Source organism: Passer montanus, unplaced genomic scaffold (genome assembly GCF_014805655.1).
Source record: "Passer montanus isolate IOZ18808 unplaced genomic scaffold, ASM1480565v1 scaffold11, whole genome shotgun sequence".
Taxonomy (NCBI): Eukaryota; Metazoa; Chordata; class Aves; order Passeriformes; family Passeridae; genus Passer; species Passer montanus.
In genome coordinates this window covers 10,954,910-10,975,944 of record NW_024357613.1, presented here as the reverse complement: position 1 = coordinate 10,975,944, position 21,035 = coordinate 10,954,910, and the positions used below count along the sequence as shown (strand labels likewise).

The 21,035-nt window shown below is 40.9% G+C and overlaps 1 protein-coding gene across 2 annotated transcripts in view; it reads right to left on the bottom strand.

The window, feature by feature from the left end:
* LOC120512354 (ras-related GTP-binding protein D) overlaps window positions 1-20,529 on the bottom strand; it is a 57,918-nt gene extending 37,389 nt beyond the window's left edge. The window contains exons 1-7 of one of the 2 annotated variants that reach the window (XM_039730552.1): window positions 20,274-20,529; window positions 13,541-13,836; window positions 12,958-13,157; window positions 11,896-12,010; window positions 5,944-6,086; window positions 4,020-4,168; window positions 783-2,089 (exon numbers count right to left, since the gene is read on the bottom strand). In XM_039730552.1, the coding sequence (XP_039586486.1) occupies window positions 1,938-2,089; window positions 4,020-4,168; window positions 5,944-6,086; window positions 11,896-12,010; window positions 12,958-13,157; window positions 13,541-13,836; window positions 20,274-20,421 (1,203 nt within the window). In that variant the 5' untranslated portion in view covers window positions 20,422-20,529 and the 3' untranslated portion in view covers window positions 783-1,937. Of the gene's footprint in view, window positions 1-782; window positions 2,090-4,019; window positions 4,169-5,943; window positions 6,087-11,895; window positions 12,011-12,957; window positions 13,158-13,540; window positions 13,837-20,273 lie in introns of those variants that run through there. The other variant, XM_039730562.1, reaches the window with a different exon arrangement.
* Window positions 20,530-21,035: the final 506 nt, after the last annotated feature.

Genomic DNA, 21,035 nt, shown 5'->3' with positions numbered 1-21,035 from the left:
AACTACATTTAGTTATGACTCATACCATAGCCACTATGATGAGATAATTTACACATAAAAACAACAACAAAAAATCTGGCCCAGCCTGGTAGATGTTCTTAGTCTCACATACCCACCTACACCTGGTGGGGCGAAGGGAGGACAGAGGTTGTGACCCAATGGGGGATCTCAACAAAATGAAAGACAAACACATGGCCAGAAATTATGGCAGCCCTTCAATGAAAGTCCTGTGGACTGGAAAGCTGCCAAAAGGTGTCTCTTAGCTATCACTGCTTTGGTGAACTCTGAAAACAGCTTTGCATTACTTTAACTGAGGGGCTAGTCAGAATTGCCCTCAACTACGATGATGGGTGATGACAGGGTGATGACAGTACCAAAAGGAATCTGAACTCTGTGTTTTTGAAACACTGATTTTACTACAGCTACTGTCACTGTTCTTCACACCAGCACTAGGATCAGTGATTTTCACTATTATCAGTATTTCTTACCTTCCCAAGCCTCTAGAACTGCATTATCACACAACTCCTGACAAAGCCATTGGTTCTATCTTCCTGCCCGCCCCCAGAGCTATTTTGACAAGGGGCAGATCAGCTGTGAATAAGGTACATTTCCCCTTACCTGTTTCTGGTGTACAGCAAGCTGCCTCCCATTCTGGTCAAGTTCTTCTCACTCCCAAAAGCTGCCAACAAAACCATTAGACAGCGCATGCATTTGGTAAAAATTAGTTTCCCTTCCATCTAGAAATTATAACTTTGTATCACTAATTAAACAAAAACACTGAATACAGAACATGGAAAGTAAGTGTTACTTCTTTTTAGGTTTGAGAGTCCTCTGCTGTCCTGGCTGATCCTGTGGTAAATCTGCCCATGTTCAATATTAAAATAAAAAGGTGATGTACGCTGATTATTACAGCAGGTAGACTGTCCAGTCCTCGTTTTAATGGTCTCATCTTGATTTCAACCACAGATGTACCCCTGATAGAGGGAATCAGAACCCAGTGCTCACACCTTTGTGACTTATCAGTACATCAGAATGCCAGGGTGGAAATACATACAGATTCTTCATTGCACCAAGTGTACACGTGCAGGCTCTCGACACAAACTTAGCAATGTAAATCCAGCTGTACAGATACAACATACTCCTCTGAAGCCTTATAAAAATACCAGTGCAACATAGAGCCATTTTACAAAACAATCATCTTTATAGAAAGATATTTTAGTGGTATATGCTGAGGTAAATAATAAAACCAGACCCAAGAGAGGGCATGACCAGTGTTAAGGAGAACTCTGGATGAAATTTGGCCAAAAGCCTGTTTTATAAAAGCTAATATTTACCTACCAGTTACGATCCCTGGTAAGGTGCTTATTGCTGTAATACTTCAATATTATTCTTCAGTTTACAAATTGAAAAATATATGAAATTAGATCTGTATGAATGTTAGGTATTAGCTGTCACAAATTTAAAAAGGCATTGTACCAAGTTTTCTTAATTGTTTACTAACCAATTTGATTGTAGCAGCTAAATAAACTACAGCATACATTTCACCTGACACCATGCATCAAAATCACCATAAAAACTAAGTTTATCAAAGTCCAAGTCCACAAGGAAAACATGAAAAAGTGCAAATTATGTACCCAGTATTTCTGTCACAGCTGTTTTTTCTTAATATGGCATGAAAAAGTTTTACAGCATATATTAAGAAAATTCTTACAAGTGCTCACCTCAATGTTTATATATACAACATTTTGCTCAAAGTGCTCACTATATGAAAAAAACTGATCGGATAAAAATATTAAAACAGTGCTTTCTGAACGTTCAGGGAAAATTCATATAATACATCAGTCCCATTTGTTTTCCTCTTCACTCAGTGCAATGAGATGCAGAAGTCACATCAACTTCATGAAAACTTTGCTTGCCACATTGCCAGAAAACCTCAGTTACAGTGGCATTCTTGGTGTCCCATTGGGAGTGGGTCTTTTATTTTTTTGCAGGTGGCTTTGATGTTTTCGAGATCTTACTACTTTCATTCTTACTTCAAATACTTCTTGTATGGCTTTTCGAAAACAATGGAAATTGTAGTCTATTAATCCTACAGAGACAGAAATGTTTTACATATTAATAAAGACATTCATATAAATAAGGTAATGAAAACATTGCTTATATTCTAGTTTAGTGAAATACCATACTCTCTGTCTGGAGGTCATACTCAGTGAACTGTCCAGGAATTTTTTCTGTGCTAAGCAAAAGGACATTTGAGAAATACAAATAATTCAGTAAGCATTACAGCTTGATACAACGTCTGCTCCTATATATACTTGTACATTTTAAGAGAAGTCAAAGTTCATTGGCAGATAACAGATCCTTAATTTAATAAAGGGCTGTGAAGAAGTGCTCAGTATACTAGAAGAAAAACTGAAATCTTTCATAAAATATGGTGCCACTTTGGAAATCTGCTTTACAGAATAACTGCAATAAAAATAAGTACCATCTGTTAATCAAGAAATGTTCATTTTTTGACAATACATAAACTTTGAAATGGATACTTGATAGAACTATTACCAAATCTCAGCCAGCTCTATTTCATCTGACACTGTAATTAAAAAGAAACACAATAGAAATGCTGTTAGATTAGATACTTACATAATAGGCAGATAACATTACCATGTTAGTGGGCTGAATGTAATCCCACAGAAAAGCTGTAAAGCCATATTGGTAGTCAATTGGAAGATTTACTGAGTACTACAATTCTGTAAAACCACAATATAATTTTAAAATTTTGGTACTGAGCTCATGACCTCATTTAGTATTAATACTATAAGCTTTCTTAACTCATATACTGCAGCATTTTCCACTTCAGTTTCCCTGACAGGACATGCATATTTTGAAGTGGTTTAAATTCACCATGTTACACTTTGATTTTTTTCCCCAGATATTGTTTTCTGTCTCCCTATAGTTCAGACAAAATATTAGTTGGAATTCATGAGGCACAAAAAGCTCATCTCCATTATAATACCAGAACCATACTGCAGAAGAGTGAAGGCTACCAAGTGTCCCAACTATGCAGAAACAATAACCTCACACAGTTACAGACAAACCCTAATGGATGTTTATTTAACATGGTGTCTTTCTGAAACAGTGCTGTTAGTAAGTATGCAGAATTAAGACTTTTTATGCTTTTCACAGAAAGCAACTGTATCCAACGTTCATAGGCAATAAAGGTGGTAGGAGTATAGAAGAGACATTTCACCAGTGTAAGTTCTATAAAAAGCTCACAAGGTTGTCAAACAGCCCAGCAGACATGGCACAAGTGCTGTGTTCACAAACACACCAACACTGACTGGTGAAATGACTATCACAAGATGGGGCACACGAGCCCAGATGACAGCTTGCTCTTCCACTGCTGAGTTTTGGTCTCAAGGCATGCTACAAAGACCAGCAACCCAGTGAACATCACAGTAGTGGGCAGAGAGGTCATGAACTAAGGGTTCAGTATTGACTTTGACCACGGTCATAAAGATGACAGAAATTTTATGCATTTTAACTGCAAAATATTAAAGCACTCCTAAACAGGACTAGGTCCTAAATATGCAATTTTTCAAAAGCCTCCTTTCAGATTATAAGCAAGAACATTCTATCAGTCACTTTCAAAATTTTTCCCTTGGTTATGGCAGGCAAGCAGTTCCAAATGTGCATGCTGGTGTCAACAGGTACAAATCAGTGCCAGTCAAGATAAACTAACAGTCTACAGTTGCAGGTGGAAGTTTTACTGCATTGGATGTAAACTTTCAAATGCTTTCATATCAGAAATTTGTCAAATACATTTATGATTTCATCCCATCTTAATGCCTGCACAAGTACTTTCATCCCTTTAAAAATGTTATGTAAGCTTTATCAAGCTGTACTTACCTCAATATTTATGATACAGTTAGAAACTGTTATCAGCTAATGACAACCTCAGTTATTCATTAACTCACTAATATAAGGGAAAATTAATGCAGTACTAGAAAAGGGGAAAATACCTTTTCTCTCAAAGCTCTCTTCTCTGACAAAACAAACAAGAGCGAGGAATTTTGTCACCTCTTTTAAATACAGGACAGTTGTATTATTCAGTTTTATGATTGCCATTGATTCTTTGTCATAAGGAGTTCCAGTGCCATCATCTTTAAGCCTAAAGAGCAGTATTCAAACAAACAAACAAGAAAAGATAAGAAACCAGATTAGCTGATAAAAGTACTGCTACACTGGCTCTCAATCTCAAAATTTATGAAATCTTCATTTTCATCTTTCAGGGAGACTCTTCTTCAAACTACACACTAGTCAACTAAGAAGAAAAAGAGATTAAATTGTTTATCACATCACACACCAACCCTCAGATCTGGGGCTAGAAATCAGATTGTTTGATAGCCAAGTGCCTGAACTGGAAACTTATTTTTTCCTCAGTAATTCACCACCCATTTACTACAAGGCTGCTTTTCTTTTAATCAGTGCTTTATATAATGACTTATCATAAACATGTGAAACAGTAGGTCTGTACTGATAACTCCAAACCCAGTAACCTTGCTTGAGTGGTAGCAGCTGACTGATAGTATAAGACATCATGAGACTTTCCTCATGAGATGTTGGCTTTTGCAACATCATGTTATGAAAAGAGATTTCTCATTCACAGATGCTGTGTCATGATGATCTCTGTATTATGTTTTTGTACATTGTAATATTGTAATTTTATCCTCATTCTGGAATGCACACACAGATATTGTTAAATGGATAGTTATCACCAACCTCCCAGAACAATTAGTCTCAATAATATATTAAAGTGGCAAGTTCCACAGATGCTCCAGGAACAGAGGACAAAAAATTAATTGTAGTATCGTCTTTAGTCTGTAGCTAAAAAATGGCAAGCAGATTTCTGGTGATAAATGCTAAATGGCTACACAAGCACAGTGGCAGAATGATATTTTGTAAATAAAGAGCCCCACAAGTGGTGTTGTATAGATAATTATTCAATGCACACTACAGAGCAGAATCTTTCTCTTTTCAAAAATCAGCATCCTTTATTTTACACCTCTGTAAAACAAGTTCTTATACGGTTACTGAAGCGATGACTCCAAAATCTGAAACACATGGTAGAATATACAAACTTCAGAGATTTTACGTTAAGAATTCAACAGTTTATTGTTCCAGTGCTTATTGCACATGTGCACCAGGACTCTCCCTTGTACCTTCTCCAAGAGTGCAAGAAGTCTGTCAGTGGGTACAAATGCAAAGCTAGCCCAGCCTACCACTCTCTAAGCATGTTGTGCATTGGCCTCCAAGTGCAAGCATCTTAGTGCACTAATTGTTAATGGGTGCCTGCCTTTCCCAGGAATGGCTAGCATTACATTTGGCCAAGGGCCAAGCCACTGAACACATAACTTGCAGGGAGATGTACATGCCAGCCCAGGAGATTTTCACTTGCTAATGTGCAAGAAGGGGAAATTGAAAAAAAACTCAGATGGGTTTGAAAGGTCATGTAGGGAATAGAGGACAAACAGAAAACTGAACTGAGAGTGAAATAACTCGCTGAGGCTCTTAGAGGCCACTGGCTATTAAATAAAACTAAATATGGCCCCACTTCTTTGTAAAACAGGAGGCATCCTTCTGTTGATTTCATCCATAGGGAACAAAAAGGTGATGTTTCCTTTTATTTTATGTTGGTTTCTTCTGACTTCTTCCTCCAAATAAAATTACTAGCATAGAAGGGGGAAGATGCTCACAAAAGAGACTGAACAGGGAACAATTCTTGTTGCTGGGAAGGATCAGTCCCTCAGAAGCCAGCCGTTTTCTCCTCCCCTGTCCTGGCAAATTACCCATTCTCATTATTATTTATACCCACATCACTAGAATTTTGAGGCTATTCAGATTCTCAGTACACATCTTTATGGAAAACATTCACAATTTACTTACCCATATATACAAGAAATGTCAATCACAACATCTATCATATCACAGCAGAGCTCGTAAGTTTGCATATCCACTGGAGTGCTGTCTGTTGCAATATAGATCTTACTGACTACATCAAATAAAAATGCTTTTTCAATCCCAGAATTCTATTCAAGAGAAGAAAAAAAGAAAAATAAAGTGGAATCCATGTTTTCAAATTAACCCCAAGCTTTTCTGTTCCCTTACTTGCCTCTTATACAAAAAGTCTAGGCTAAAGAAATTAAATTTCAATCAAGCTCATTTTGAAAGAATTATACATACAGCACTGTTGTATTTGTAGCAAACCACAATGCTCACAAACCTTCCAACATTTTCTGCCTCTGAGCAGATATAATGCCAAGTGACACTCCCAAACTGCTCCACCTGGAGAGATTTCTTTTCAGTGGAAAATGAGGGAGGGCAAGAGGGGAGCAGAAAAAATCTTCCAAGTTCAAGATTTTGGTATTTCAATGGTAGCAACAGACATAAAAGAAAGCTGTAATCTAAAGTTGTTCTAAGTGGGCATATGAGAAGATAGAAAAAAGGGAAAGAATACGCTGACGGACAAAGAAGACAGTATTGCTCAGGAACTGAGCTCAGGAAATTAAGAAATTCTTTCATTGCACTCTGTAGCTGTTCTACTGTCTGGTTCTGTAGAACATCTTCTAGCATCACAGGAGAGAGACCAGCATTGTGATGGTGCCTTCAGGTTTCATGCAGCACTGGAAGTTAAAGCCATGTTTAAAGTGCTAAGGCATGCTAAAATGATGCCAGCTGTGTTCCTGTGATCCTGCCAAGCTGATTAAGACGCTCTCCATACTGGAGATGTCTCGTATTCACAGCTCTGAGAAGCTTGCCAGGAATGCTAGCTCTTACTCTTTGTGTAGATAAGGTAAACTGCCATAAACCTCTGCTTCCTGGAAAAAAAAAGTACTTTTTAACTGAAAACAGCAGCCTTGCTGGCTGATGTCAAAGGATTACACCTGCTCAGCTGTCCCAGCATGAAAAAAGGGCCATTTCCCAGTATTGTTAAAGCACAAGCTATAAAATACTCTTCAGTATCAATCTATACAGGAAGACAAGCAATTTTCTCCATCCAACTGAACTGTCTCCAGATATGGAATTCCCATTTTAACATGGTTTGGGACTGCTGTCACAGTAGTTCTGTAACCACCAAAAACCACACTGAAAATCCCTAACAAGTTTTAATAGTTTCAGCTTCTTTTGTACAGTTACAGAACTTTTCCATTTTTATTTCCTTCCTTTCTAAGTCAACTATTTAACACATAGTTGAGTAACTAAAGTGACTCTGCTACTTTCCATATTTCCTGAAATAGGCAGAAAATTTGCAACACTAGATATGCTATTGAACAGTGGACAGCATTATTTTGGGCATTTTCTTCTTAAAGAGGCATCATTCTTCCATCACTGCACACAGAGCTATGGCTGCAAACATCCATTAGTAATAACAGAGTATAGAGGTGAATTTCTTGTGTTTCATAATGGAAAAGACTCTCTGAGTGGCCTATTTCAGTAAGTCAGTGATAAAAAAATAATAAAAACACAGTATACACTGGATACCTTAGGTAAATGGGCTGAAGCACAGAATGTACAAGGAGAGTCTCAGAAAAATGGCTTTGTTCAACCTGAAGAAGAGAAAACTCATTGCTATCTACAAATACCTAATGTAAGGGTTCAGACAAGCCAGAGGCAGAGCCAAGCTCTTCTCAGAACTAAAATGTTGAAGGACAAAAGCCAAAAGGCACAGGCTGGAATTCTGACTTGATACAAAAAAAAAAAAAAATTAACAGAAGAGTGGTGAAGGATTGGGAACATGCTGACCTGAGCGTTTGTAGCATTTCTATCCTTCCAAATGCTCAAAGCTGAACTGGACCCAGCCATAACCAACTTGCTGTAACTGGCCTGACTCTGAGCAGCAGCTGATCTCTAAAGGTCCCTTTCAGCCTGCAGGGTTCCATGAGTCTATGTTCTTTGAGCACAAAGAACAAAAATGTATGCATATTTAACCTGGTTGTTCTGGCCACATATGGGAGTTCTGTAATTTTATTTTTAAAATAGTAATTCTGACAGCACCTCACACAGTTCAACAGATGCTGTCAAATAAGATTAATTACAAGGCCCTTTTGAAATATTATGTAAGTACATAGCTGTAGCTCATTGCCAAAATTGTATTTGAAAATACAAGTCATTTCAGAAAGAAGAAGCTGAAACTTGAACCCTGCAGTGCCATTCATGAGAAGTCAATTACAAAGTTTTGGATTACAAAAAGAGAGACATAGCAACAATTTCATCTGTACAGGTAAGATGCACTTTAAATTATTAAGATGCCAGTGACAATATAATAACATTTAACAATGAGAAATTATTTTTTCATCTCAGAGCTCCAGGTGCTGCAGCCTGCCTGTACTTGCAGTGACAGTTCAGAAAGTTTTCTGGATGTTTGCCATGAACGTCTTGAGACATTTTGCCATGCCAGCAGTTACATCTGCTGGTTAAGGACAGAAATTGGTCTCTTAATATGCTTGTTTTCAATTGCAACTGACCTATTGTGGTAGGACCTGCTGAGAAACTACATGTATTTGCTTCTTTAGAACTTTGTATGGTGACAGAAACCTCTGTGAAAGAGTAGAATGGACTGTCAGGAGTAGTAATCACTATGCCTTCAAATATTTCATTTGCCAGGGTTTTTAGTACAACTGTAAAAGGTCAAAAGGATTTCCAATATTTCATTTGCCAGGGTTTTTAGTACAACTGTAACCGAAAAGTCAAAGGATTTCCCAGAATTTTTGTGTGCAAACTACTCAACACTCAACCCTCCACCTGCTACCCCTAGCCCACAAAAGAACCCAAACAGAAATGGTAGAAACAATAATAAAAAGCCATAAAAAACCAGGAAAAGGTGGATTAAAAGTACTATTCAAAGAGACATTACATCATGAATGCTTGGGGAAAATTACAATAAGAAATCAACTGTTTCTGCTACTGGAGCTGGTGGGTTCCTTACTAAATGAAAGGCTGCCATTGATTAAATAAGAGCAGGGTATGAATAAACACAGTTCTCTCTGACACAACCCTACAGTCTGCAAAGAAGATGCAACATGTGCTAAAGGCACTCTGAATTGATGTAAGAATATTCCATGGTTAATCTGAACCAAGAGAGTCATTGTGAAAATCTGCAATGAATATATGAGATTTTATTTTGGATAGGTAAAAACCATGAGGTACTTGAAATTCAAACCATGTCTCTCAACTATATGGGGTGTGATGATGTAGGAGACAGTTTCTATTCCTTAAATAGAATGGGTTCAGTAAAAGTGTAGTATTCCTCCAATTCCCAGGATAGGTAAGCAGGCCTATCTTTTTCTGTCTTTCATGTATGAAAATAAGCCAGAATTTGTCCCTAAAAAGCAACTCTCAAAAGAATTTAAGAGGATATTGCCAGTCACATCCAGTTAGTAATGAATTTTGGGCAATTATTTAAACAAGCCTTACATCACACAGCAGATTTCATGAATTAATTTTATCACTACATTTGAATTTACAGATTACAAAATTTAAATAATTAAATAATCAAAACTGTATATAGTTTTGTTTTTACTACAATAATTGTTTGTCTTAATACATACTTTTTAATATCCCTCAAAAGAAACCAAACAACCCTCAAATGAAAACACACTTTCCCATGTCACACAACTTGATTGGTTAAGGCCATGGTAATTAAGAAACAGGCATCCTTCTACATGAAGCTGGTGTGTCAGTCAGATAAGATTAATGCGGATTTTTAGTGCCAGTTATTTAATGACTTACAAGCTGTTACATTAAAGAATGCTGAAGCAGTATTATCACACTGATGGTTCCTCAAACATGCTCACACACTGTGGCGTTATAAACTTGGGAAAAAACCTGCTGTGAACTTAAGAGTGATCGCAGATCTATTTCTGTAATCGTCAGCTTTTTGTGTTGGAAGTCTCCGTGGCATAAATGAAAGCACTTCCTCGTGAATGCTGCTGCAAACTCAAAACTAGAACACGAATACACCCACGCCCTGATATGCAGCACATTGGCTTCCTGAGGTAAGGCGTGACCAAAATCCATGCCAAAATTTGTTGTTACTAAGCTGCCAAGGTAAAGAGGCACCCCCTAACTAATTATATGAGGGAGAACAATGTTTAATCTTCCTGTGGTTGCAAATAATCATTCTGAGTCTCTCTGTCTACAGACAGAAGATACTTGTAAAAACAGCAAGCATGCTGAGGACACGGTGATGCAGCTACACATGGCCTTAGGTCATTTAGAAATTGGAGCAAAGAAACAGTCTGAGACTTTTGCCATACTGAACAGAGGAAATAGCACACCTCCCTCACTTTTCTGGACATCCCATTTATTTGAAATACTTTTTCTTCCTTACACACTATACCTGATATTGTAGGTGTGACTGGAGATGGGTGTTCCAGACACACAAGCAATTGTCATCATTCATTCAGGAAGCTGCCTGTGCTCAGTTCATGTGCAGATTCTGGACAAACCCTTCACCAACTCCAAACAGTGAGGAGACTCCATACAGATCTGATTCACAAAGAGTGACTGCAGTGACTCTGGCACAGGGAAGACTATTATTCAGCCAGCTTTCTCTGTAAGACTGTGTGCCAAAACCACTATCTAATTGCTCTAGAATTGTTGTCATCATTTCTTCATTACCTTTCTCTCGTGGAGTTTTGAGACTACATGATAATAGCTGGTATACAGTCCAGCTGTTTTGGAAGAAATGGATCTTTGTAGCAAACTATTCCTTATGAAACAGCATAAATGTGCTGTTTAATAGTAAGAGAATAAGTTTTGGAATGACCGTCCTCTATTCCTAGCTTTCCCTGTCACATCCAACTTTTATCTCTCTCCATTTTCACACTGAGAAACCATGAAGTCTAATTTTACAAGCTGTTGAATGATATTAAATAATTTCTTATGTCAAAATCACAAGAAGACACAACAAATTATCTTGCTTGGAAATTGAAGCTTCAGAAATTAGTACTAGATGCTAAGCACAGAATTAGAATATTGTGAGAAAGGGTGCAGTTTTCAGAGGCACAATGACCTGATATAATGACCACTAAAATAGGGAGTTTCCCCTTTTCACAAACTACTCACTGTACTCCCCTTCACTCACTGCCCCATGTTTCCATCTCTTACCTTGTGTCAGAGCAAGAGCATCTTGGACTCCTCTGTCACCTGCTTTTAACTAAATTAAACAGTGCATAAGTGCATGGTATAGTAACCCCATGAGGAAACAAGTGAGTGTCAGAGCCAGTACAAAGGCAAGGAAGGGATCAGACATACAGGAAGAGTGGAGCAAGCAACCTCTTCCACAGTGGTACCAAACCACTAGACATACAAAACTCCACAACTGGCCTTCAGAGTAACTATGGAAGCAGTGAAAGTTGTGGTGGACTCTATGTCTAAAACTTTCATGACATAAGAAGATCTTCTTAAGCTCAGTAAACTTTCTGATACAAAGTAAAATTAATTTTGGGAAGCACTACAGACAGCTCCCCATGTGAGGTCAGACTAGATTATGTTCCTTTAAATATTTATTCATACAAGGTTTAAGTGCAACTTCAACACATACATGCAGCACAGACTTTTGCAACATTCAGACTGATGTTATGAGCAGAAAAGTGATGGCAGCTAACCCACTTTATGCGACTCAGGAAATACTGTGAGTATCTCAGCAGCTCATCAATGCTGTATAATAGACACGAAGGTGAAGCCAAGCTGCATGGAGGTGCATTTCAACTAAGTTCTGGTAATTTCTCTGAGAGTTCGTATTGCTCGTGATCTCTAAGAAGGCAGTGAACAGTGTCTGAACATGCATGTTGGACACAGCCAGATCTACAGACAAAGGACATAGTAAGTACTTACTGAAATAAAGATGTTAAGCAGGTTTTCCAGTGTTGGGAGCTGTGGAATCAGTTTCTGTACCACTTTGCTAAATGCTTCAAATATAGAATGATCATATATGCTTGTCAGATAAAAGCTGGAAAAAAATGTCACCACATTTTCCTTTTAGCCACATACTGTGAACATGATGTACCTTTCACAATATGAGTGAAATAAAATATTGTCAGACAGTAAGTGCCTACACTAATGCAATTACCTCCTGTGATCAAAAGTCATGATATGATTGAAACACAGGACTTATTCTCTATATTAAAAAAAACCCAGCCTAGACAGTGAAACCTAGAACTCAATGTACAACTTTTTAATGCATTCCCACGCTGGTATTCTTACAAAAATATTTATCACATTTCAGGAGAGGAGTATTGCTGAGTATGCCTATTGTGATCTACTTTTTGGACCCATTTATCAGTGCAGTGATGCAGTTGAGTAGTTAAGAGCTCTAAAGAGCTGGCATGTTCATGGAGCAGGCCTCTCTTTTTAATATATTTGTACTTGGCTTTAAAGTGCTAAGAAAGCCATGACAACTTGATGTCCTCTGGTTGCCAGCCCGCGAAGTCCACTCCTTGTCAGCATTTGCTATAGTAACCCATTTTACCAGAAGACACAAGGCAAAGATACAGCACAGGTCTTCCCAAGCAGCTCCAAGCAGGCTGCAGGAGTGAGGATGAGTGACTGGGAGGGGACCATGTGGCAGAGCTTTCAAAGACGGCAAAAGTGATGTGGTTGCATGTACACTCCGTGGCCTGGAACTCTACTGGTTGTTGTCACTGCCCAAGCCAACTTATTTCAAGACAGCAACTGCAGCAAAACCTGATCTGGCATGTTTGTCATCTGTTATTAAGCAGCTCTCCATCTTTCCCTTCAAGACAGCAATCAGAAATAGGATACTTTGGCTCAGGTCAAATGCAGTATCTCTGATTATCCCTTTCCTTCACATATCAAAAGCATGTTGCCTGCTACTTCAAGAGGACAGAAAATGGTAATTGTCCTCTTTAGCATTATCTGCACGGCAACTTTTCTCACCTGAGGTGAATCTTCTCCAAGCCAGCATCTGCAAGGTCATCATTTGCCCTCTGGTGAATATCCCTCTGTGTTTCAATCTTATGGTCATCAGATAAACCATCCACTTTATGGATAAAGATTTCAAAGTTGATATCTGGATTCACTTTATAGGCTCTGGTCACAGTAAGATGCAGCCGAGCTAATGCTTCCATATAATCATCCTAATAAAGGAAAAAGAAGAGCCACAACATAGGAAAGCATTTAAAAAAAATAAAATATATATATATTATATTTTATGATACTTAGTTTTAAATAGTACTACAGCTCAACAGCAGCTTGATTTTTTAAATGTTTTATAAGTAGAAGCCTGAACCTACCAATCTCATGCTGTCAGCACGTAGGAATCTAAGCAAGAACCTTGAGATGTTAAAACAAATTAGTTAACTTCCAAACACACTGCAGAGAGAGATTAAAGATAGCCAAGCTGCTCTTCAAGTTTTAATGACTTCTTTTAATGTGTGTTTGTGATGTAGATAATTTATTTGCTTTAGAAAAGCCCGGTGCTTTCCAACCCATTTGGAATAGCTTAAAGCCCTTTTTTTACCTGAGAATCAATAACAAATATCAGTGCTCCAGTGCCTCTGAAAATCATCTCATAATCAAACGTAGGGTCAAAGAAATCAATTTGCCCAGGAAAATCCCATATCTGAAAGTTGACAAAGGAGCTGTTGGAAACATCCTCTCTGCAGATCTTGTTTGTGCTCTCCAAGAAAAGAGTCTCATTCGGCGACATTTTGTGAAAGACAACTTTCTGAATGGAACTCTTTCCACTTCTTCTCAATCCCATGAGCAGGATTCTTGGCTTAACTTCAGTACTGAAGGGATCATTGAAATCCAAAACTGAATAAAATCACACAAGAAGAAAAGGAATATACTATGGCAATATAATTAGTAACTGCCAGATAACATGCATTTGATATTTATTTCAATGAATTTTTATATTAATTTATGCAAATGTTACCAATGTTTAAGCTTAGAGAGCAGTGCTACAGGCATTTTGACTTGAATTATTTGCCCCTTAGGGTATACTATCAGAAAATCTACTTCTCACCTCCAAGACAGAAACTGCAGAAGGTTTGACTGCTCTGTTTGTATGTGAAAAATCTGTTATCTCACATAGACATCTTTAAATATCTAATTTTACTCTAATTGACATTATGCCACATATATTCTCCTTTAAAAGAGTATCATCTGATAACAAACACCCTTTCCAGCAGACAGCTACATCACAATGATGGAAGAACAGAGTAAGACTCTGTTAAGTACCTCTGCATTATCTTTCTACCTGAGAGCTTCCTTTCTCTAAAATCAATTCACCAATAAATAAATTAATAAATGAAATCACACATGCAAGGAGCTACAGGAAGAGTTCAACTCAGCAGGCACACAGTGCTTACAGTACTGAGCTCATGAGGAGTCCTTTCTAAGGTGCTTAGGATTTCACCTGCTGCTCAGCAATTTGTGTTACAATCTGTAAAGGTTTGTTATTCAATAAATAAGATTACAGCATATCATCTGCCTATTTGCAAAACAAAGGCCTGGGAACACACGGGTTTCATTGTGTTACCTATCTCAGTTTGAAAGTGGCACTACTTTTTCTGGTGTTGATGCAGTTATATCAGCATCAAGTAGTTCCAGCAGTAAACAGATACTCTTACATCTGTAAGGACACGAATGTATAGCTATCCATTCTGGTAGGCACAGCAACTCTAGCTTCAGGTCATCTCTAATTAAAACACCTAAATTGCTGCATCTAGTTGGCCGATAACTTTGAAATGTCCTTTGGTGCTGAGGTGAAATGGCACTGCCCTTATATATAAAAAGCTTCAAAACACCTCTGACTCTGCAGTGTCAAACACGCAAGCAGCACCAAAAAATGAGTTGCAGTGCTAAATCCACAGAGTACAACTCAGAGTACACAGAGGTCTGGTTTAAAATACTGATCACACAACAGGCTAAACATACTATGTAGTGATGTTTGGTAGACCTTCCCCTATCCACTGCACCACAAACTATTCAGATCATACTTAGCACATTCATAGCACAACATAATTGCATTTCTTTTTCTTTTTTTCTGCTGGGATAAGTTTTGAATTGCAAAACTTACCTGGTACACATTTATTTACATGCATCATTCTTGAATATGCCCTGCATATGTGGTCAGCTTTACTCCCAAAATATGAAAATCCAAAACAAGAAACCTCAGTAACAATTTGAACCTGCCAATTTATTACACGGTCTTATCAGCCAAAAAAAAATATGGAAAGCTTAAAGGAATTCTTTGCCTAGGAGCATGTTTTGCACCCAGGGGTGGTGACCCCATCTTGCATTTTCTTGTGTGCCTGAAGCCTCATTTACAGCTTTCAGAAACAAAGGAGCACGGTATGTCTGCCAGGAGGGTACAGAACTTTGTCCACATCTGTTTATGCCTCCCAAATTTGAGTGACAGAGAAGCAGGTCTTCTCAAACTGAAGGGATTGCAGTGTTAGCATAAAACATCTCCTGGCACCATCTACTGGCTTGTGAGAGGTTGTGCCACTCAGTGCAGGTCCGTGTCACCAGTGACTGACAGAAGTTTTCAACTCATTATCGGAGGGATCCTGTCCATTTCAAATACAACTGAAAGACCATGGCAGGTACTACCACTTACTGTGTTCTTGTCAATTATCACACATGAGCACTGCCAGGCAGGAACAGGTGCACAAAGGAAACGTTTTCAGGCAGAACAGGGGTAGGTAACTCTGTAAGAATATCATCCAATAAACACAGCAATGGCCACTGCTGCTGATCTACACACAACAAAGTTACGAAGTAAGAAACTGACGTCAACGTGCTCCTCTACTCTTCCCATCAACTTGAACAGAGGTACTACTTCCTGGGAGAAACGTGTCTACAATACTTCACACCTCCAAAAGAATAATAAACATCTGCTCTAAGATGATGTAAAGATATTTAATGTTTTGGGGATATAGTCTTGTCAATAAATGAAACCAAATAAGCAAGATTTAATGGTGTATCCTTCATCTCACTCTGTTTTTTGCCATCAGAAGAGAAAATAATTTATTCAAAGCTTTATGAAGACTTTATAAAAGAATGTAAAGAACATTCTTCAAGTTGAGGCTTTATTGCATGTTTCAAATAAATCCTCCTATTTGCTCTGTATGCAACTGAAATTACTAAGTCTCATCTACCATGGATTTGTACTTTGTGTCCCCTTCCTCTTCCCACCACAATAACACCAACTTCCTCCTGTATGTCTTATGACATCTCCTCCAAATAATAGATATGACATGCTGTGGCTGATCTGGAGCTCAGCACATTTCAGTTGGCTACAGTGTGTTCACCCGTCTGCCAGCTGCTGCCACAGTGAACGCACAAAACTGCTCACTTGTCCCTCTGAGGTCCCTTCATTTAGCTTTCTCCTGTCTTCTGAATGCCAGTTTTCCTCAAACTTGTGGGAACTTAATAACCATTGAGACATCTTTTGTTCAGATTTTGTTGAAGGTGGACAGTTTCCAAGATTCTGACCATTGATGAGACAACCAGAGGACAAGCTACATACCTAACTCCCTTTTCTTTGAGAAACAACCTAAAAAACCACATATACCTGAAGAAATAGTTTAAATAATTTGGGAGTCTTTACATTGCGGTATTAAATTATTCCAGGCTGTTAGATTTTTACTGATTGTAATGCTTAATAGCAGGAAATTGCTTTCTATTAAAGCCATACTAAAAAAAATACAGTTGCAACTGCAAACAGAATTAGCAATGAGAAGAATGGAGACCAGCTCTTCTGCTAGTAAGACTGTTACTTAGCTTTTGAAATCCTGCCAGTTCAAAGACAGGGAAATGTAAGAGTATCATCCAAACCTGATGAGATAGCAAGGCTTCTACAGCACTTCCCTCTCAGAGACAGTTAAGAGATTACCTTATATGTAAAGGAATTGGACGATGCATTGCCTGCCCACATTCCTCTGCAGGAGTACATGACAACTCCTTTTTTAATTTGCCACAGAAATGCCAGTAGATGTATCACTGCAACTTCCCAGACTAGGTTACTGAGTGAGATCATAATATGCCCAAGAGAAACACTAAACTCTTCTCTGTTCTATAACGGGAAAGATAATTTTCCCTATTGTGAGATGCCACACATTTCTTGCTTCATTCACTTTTGCAAAGAGTAAAATGCCAGTCTCTAATGCATATCAACAGCTCCCTTCATGTTTCAACTTTTCTAAACAGCCATGAAGAACAGGAGCCATCCTGGTTAGAGGCCATTTGAAGAATTCACAAATTTAACTCAACAAACCTAAAAGCACTTTCCCCCAGAAAAGCACTCAATTCCTTACAAAACTTCTGTTAACCGCAGCTGTGTCCTTGCCTATGGAGTGCATTTTGCATGCATTGCAACATGCAGAGGAGCACCGAGGAGTTGAGAACCGCACATAGCAGTCCCGACCTGTCTCACCAGTACACAATGAATACTTTAGTATCTCCTTTATGCTATTGGATATATAGAGATAACTAAAACAGTTTTTGAAGCCCATCCTGAATTCCACATCAGTTGCAATTAATTGCCAAAGAAGGTGACTATCCATGCTCTGCGGGCGTATGGGATAGGGATGCCACGTTCTGCACATCCCACCAGCTTTCAAACATCCAAATAAAACATCACAGCTCATCTGTTCAAGTAACATAAAGCCAAAAGGAATTCTTTTGACCATGTTACCATCTGCAACGTAACAAGCCTCTGAGTCTAGTTTTGAACTAATACAGCTAATGATGATTTTTTTCCCCCACTAATTCAGTTATATGAAGTTTTAACCACTTCTGTGTAAAGGAGAGGTAGCAGTCCCAAACTTTCTACTCTTACCTACAAATCCATTATTCCTGTAGCATTTCCAATACTGCTGTGACTGTGGTGTTTGCAACACTTTGGACTGCTGTCAAGACAATGCCCTTACAAAACACTAAACATCTTCAATGCTAACAGATGGCCTGAGACTAAAAAGTTAACAGAAAAAGCTTGTATGCAATGAAGAAGGGTGGTGTTCAGCTACTGTGGGTTCATAGACATTGCAGAAATGCCTGGTGGAAAGGAATTCTTGTGGCTACAGAAAAGACTCAGAAGTGTCTTTTCCAGAAGACCAGGTTCCACGCTGCCACAAGTGCAGCACTATGCAGAAGTATGTTGTAAAGCCACTTCCTTGGACACCCTGCAGAGGTCTTTCCTGCTTCTAAACACTTTTAAATTGCATCTATAAAAAATATGACTAGGCTTTATGTAAATGTAAGTGTTTTGAGGTCTCTGAATATGACCCTAAGTGTAAACAAAGGACAAGAGCCATGGTTTCAGCACTGAAGCTGGAGACACAAACGCAGTATAGGGTGAATGACCAATGTGAAGTTCTGAAATCTTCTGCATACTTCCAAGAAGACATTATGCTTTTGCTTTTAAGTCTGGCTTCTCTCCTCAACAGCCATGCATTGAAGCTGTTCTTCTTATACTGCCCTTTTCATTCTTTCTTTGTAGAAAAGTGGAGGCAGTGACACTGAATTTTGGACTACTTGCTGTACAGAGCCAGGAAGAGAGGACAAAAAAAGGGGTAAGCCCCCTGCCCTGCAGCCCAGTGTAATACAAAACACAGACCCAAATCCCAGCCCCCTCCATTTCAGATGTCTGCCTCTTCCTCTGGAGAATTCAAAATGAAACAGAAAACCAGGGAATCTGGACAGTTAAAATAGATTTTGTTTTAATCCTGTGTAAAATAGTCCCTGCATGGACTGTCTTCTTTTGCTATCCAGGATGTAAAGGCTCCTGTCTGTTAAGTACAATATTCTGTTACTGTAAAGAAGCAACTGCAATTTTTAGCAGCCTAACAAGTTCCTACTCAAAAATATCCAAATGAATTTGTCTGAAGACAGTATATGGCTTACTTCTCTACAGAAAATACTAAGTTAGTGCAGCACTAAAGAATCACATTAAAATGTATTCTCTTTGCATAAAAATGAAGGCAATTCTTTAGCAGGTTCAAGTAAAACTTTATTTAATCTCAGTTATAGCGCTTACAGTCAACATTCCTATAGCTTTTAACCATGAAGGCTTATACTCAAAGCACTGACCTTCCTCCACTCCCCAAAATTACATTAGTCAATGGAGCACCTCTCATGGCAGCCTGGAGGACTGGGCCTTTAAGGAGAAGGGTTCTGCACGCTAATATCGAAGTAGACTTAAAACATGTGGTCTTTTATTATCCTCTCATAAAAAAGCACTTCTTTTTTTATCCTGATACTGACAGTTCTCCAAGATCCTTTGTGAAATATGTCTCAGAAGAATGAATTCAGGCTCTGAATGAACGCAACAGGCTCTGAGCTGGCATTTCCTTTTTCTACTGAATGAGACTGCTTTTCCTGGTAAGCCCGTCCTTCTCAGCATCACCATCCATACTGACACGGACATGCAGTGAGTAAGGCGGCTCCTCACAAGCACAGACAGACGGACATTTAGCAGAGCCTGCCACTGTGGGACTGACACTCGCAGCTGCGGAGCAGCCCCGGACACAGAGCTGCGTGTGGCCGCTGCCTTTTATAGCGTGACACCCAACACCCCACCCCTGGCACACTCGGGTCACATCATCAAGCTGTGGCCTCTAATAACTAATAACTCTCACCCCAGACTTGGAGAATACTGATGAGAAATTTTACACACACACACTTTGCCTGCACTCCCTTTGCCTCCTCCCTCTTTCCCAACGCTTCCTGCTACCTGTCAGCCTTGCCCTGCTCCTTCCTCAGAGCTCCCTGCACCCTCTGACCCACCGAGCACGCTGTCCCCGTCCCGGCCCTTCCCATGGCCACCTCCGCAGCATCCTCGCTCCGCCCGGCCTCCCAGCGCCCACCCCGTCTCCAGCTGGGCCTGCCCTCCCTCTGGACGCCTCGTCTTTCCCCGCACCCCTGCCCCTGGCTCCCCTCGTGCCCCAAACCCCGCGGGGAGCCTCGCCTCCTCCCTGACCCACATCCGCGGGCCGCCAAACCTCACCTCCTGGCGGCGGCCCTGCGTCCCCCGCCACCGTCCCAGCCTCACCCCGGCCCCCGCCACGCCTCACTCGACACCCGCACCCGCTGCCGGCCGCTGCTCCGCAGCCCTCTCCGAGCCCGGAGCTGCCCCTCGGCTCCCCGGGAGCAGCCCCAGCCCCCGCCCCCGCAGCCCCGCGGCCGCCGCCCCGCCGCTCCCCGCCGCCCCCGGTGCCGCTGCGGCCGCCGCGAGCGGCACTCACACGCCTCATCGCCGCCGCTCTCCGCGTCGCCGTCCGAGAAGGACTCGGCCCCGTCGGCGTAGCCCGCCAAGCCCACGATCTCCTCCTCCTCTTCCTCCTCCTCGTCCCCCTCTTCCTCCTCCGGCAGCTTCCTCGGCACCTGGCTCATGCCGGCCGCGCTCCTGGCGGGGCTCCGCGGCCCCTCTGCCTGCGGCAGGCTCGGGGCGCGGGGGGCGCAGGTCCCGCGCTGGGGTCACGGGCCGCCAGGGCCTCCGCGCTCGCCCGGGCCCGCTCCCAAGCCCGGCCGTGCCACTGGCACCCCGGCGCCGGCGGGCATAGCTGGGCGCTGCGAGCTCACCGGCGGGTCCGAGCGGCACCGCCGCTCGCCCCGGCCCTGCTGCCCCGAGAGACGCCCGTGGGAGCGGTGCACAGGCGAGGCGCTGCCCCTGGCGTGCGGGGCGCCGCGGTGGGCGAGCGGGGTGGCCAGGTGTGCGCTGCGAGCTCACCGGCGGGTCCGAGCGGCACCGCCGCTCGCCCCGGCCCTGCTGCCCCGAGAGACGCCCGTGGGAGCGGTGCACAGGCGAGGCGCTGCCCCTGGCGTGCGGGGCGCCGCGGTGGGCGAGCGGGGTGGCCAGGTGTGCCCGGCAGCGGCACCGAGATGGCACCTGGCGCTTCTATTACGAGCATCCCTGCTCAGAACCCTTACAGTCACAGAATCAAATAGGTTGGAGAAGACCTCTGGTATCATCGAGTCCAACCTAGGACTGAACACCACCACGTCAA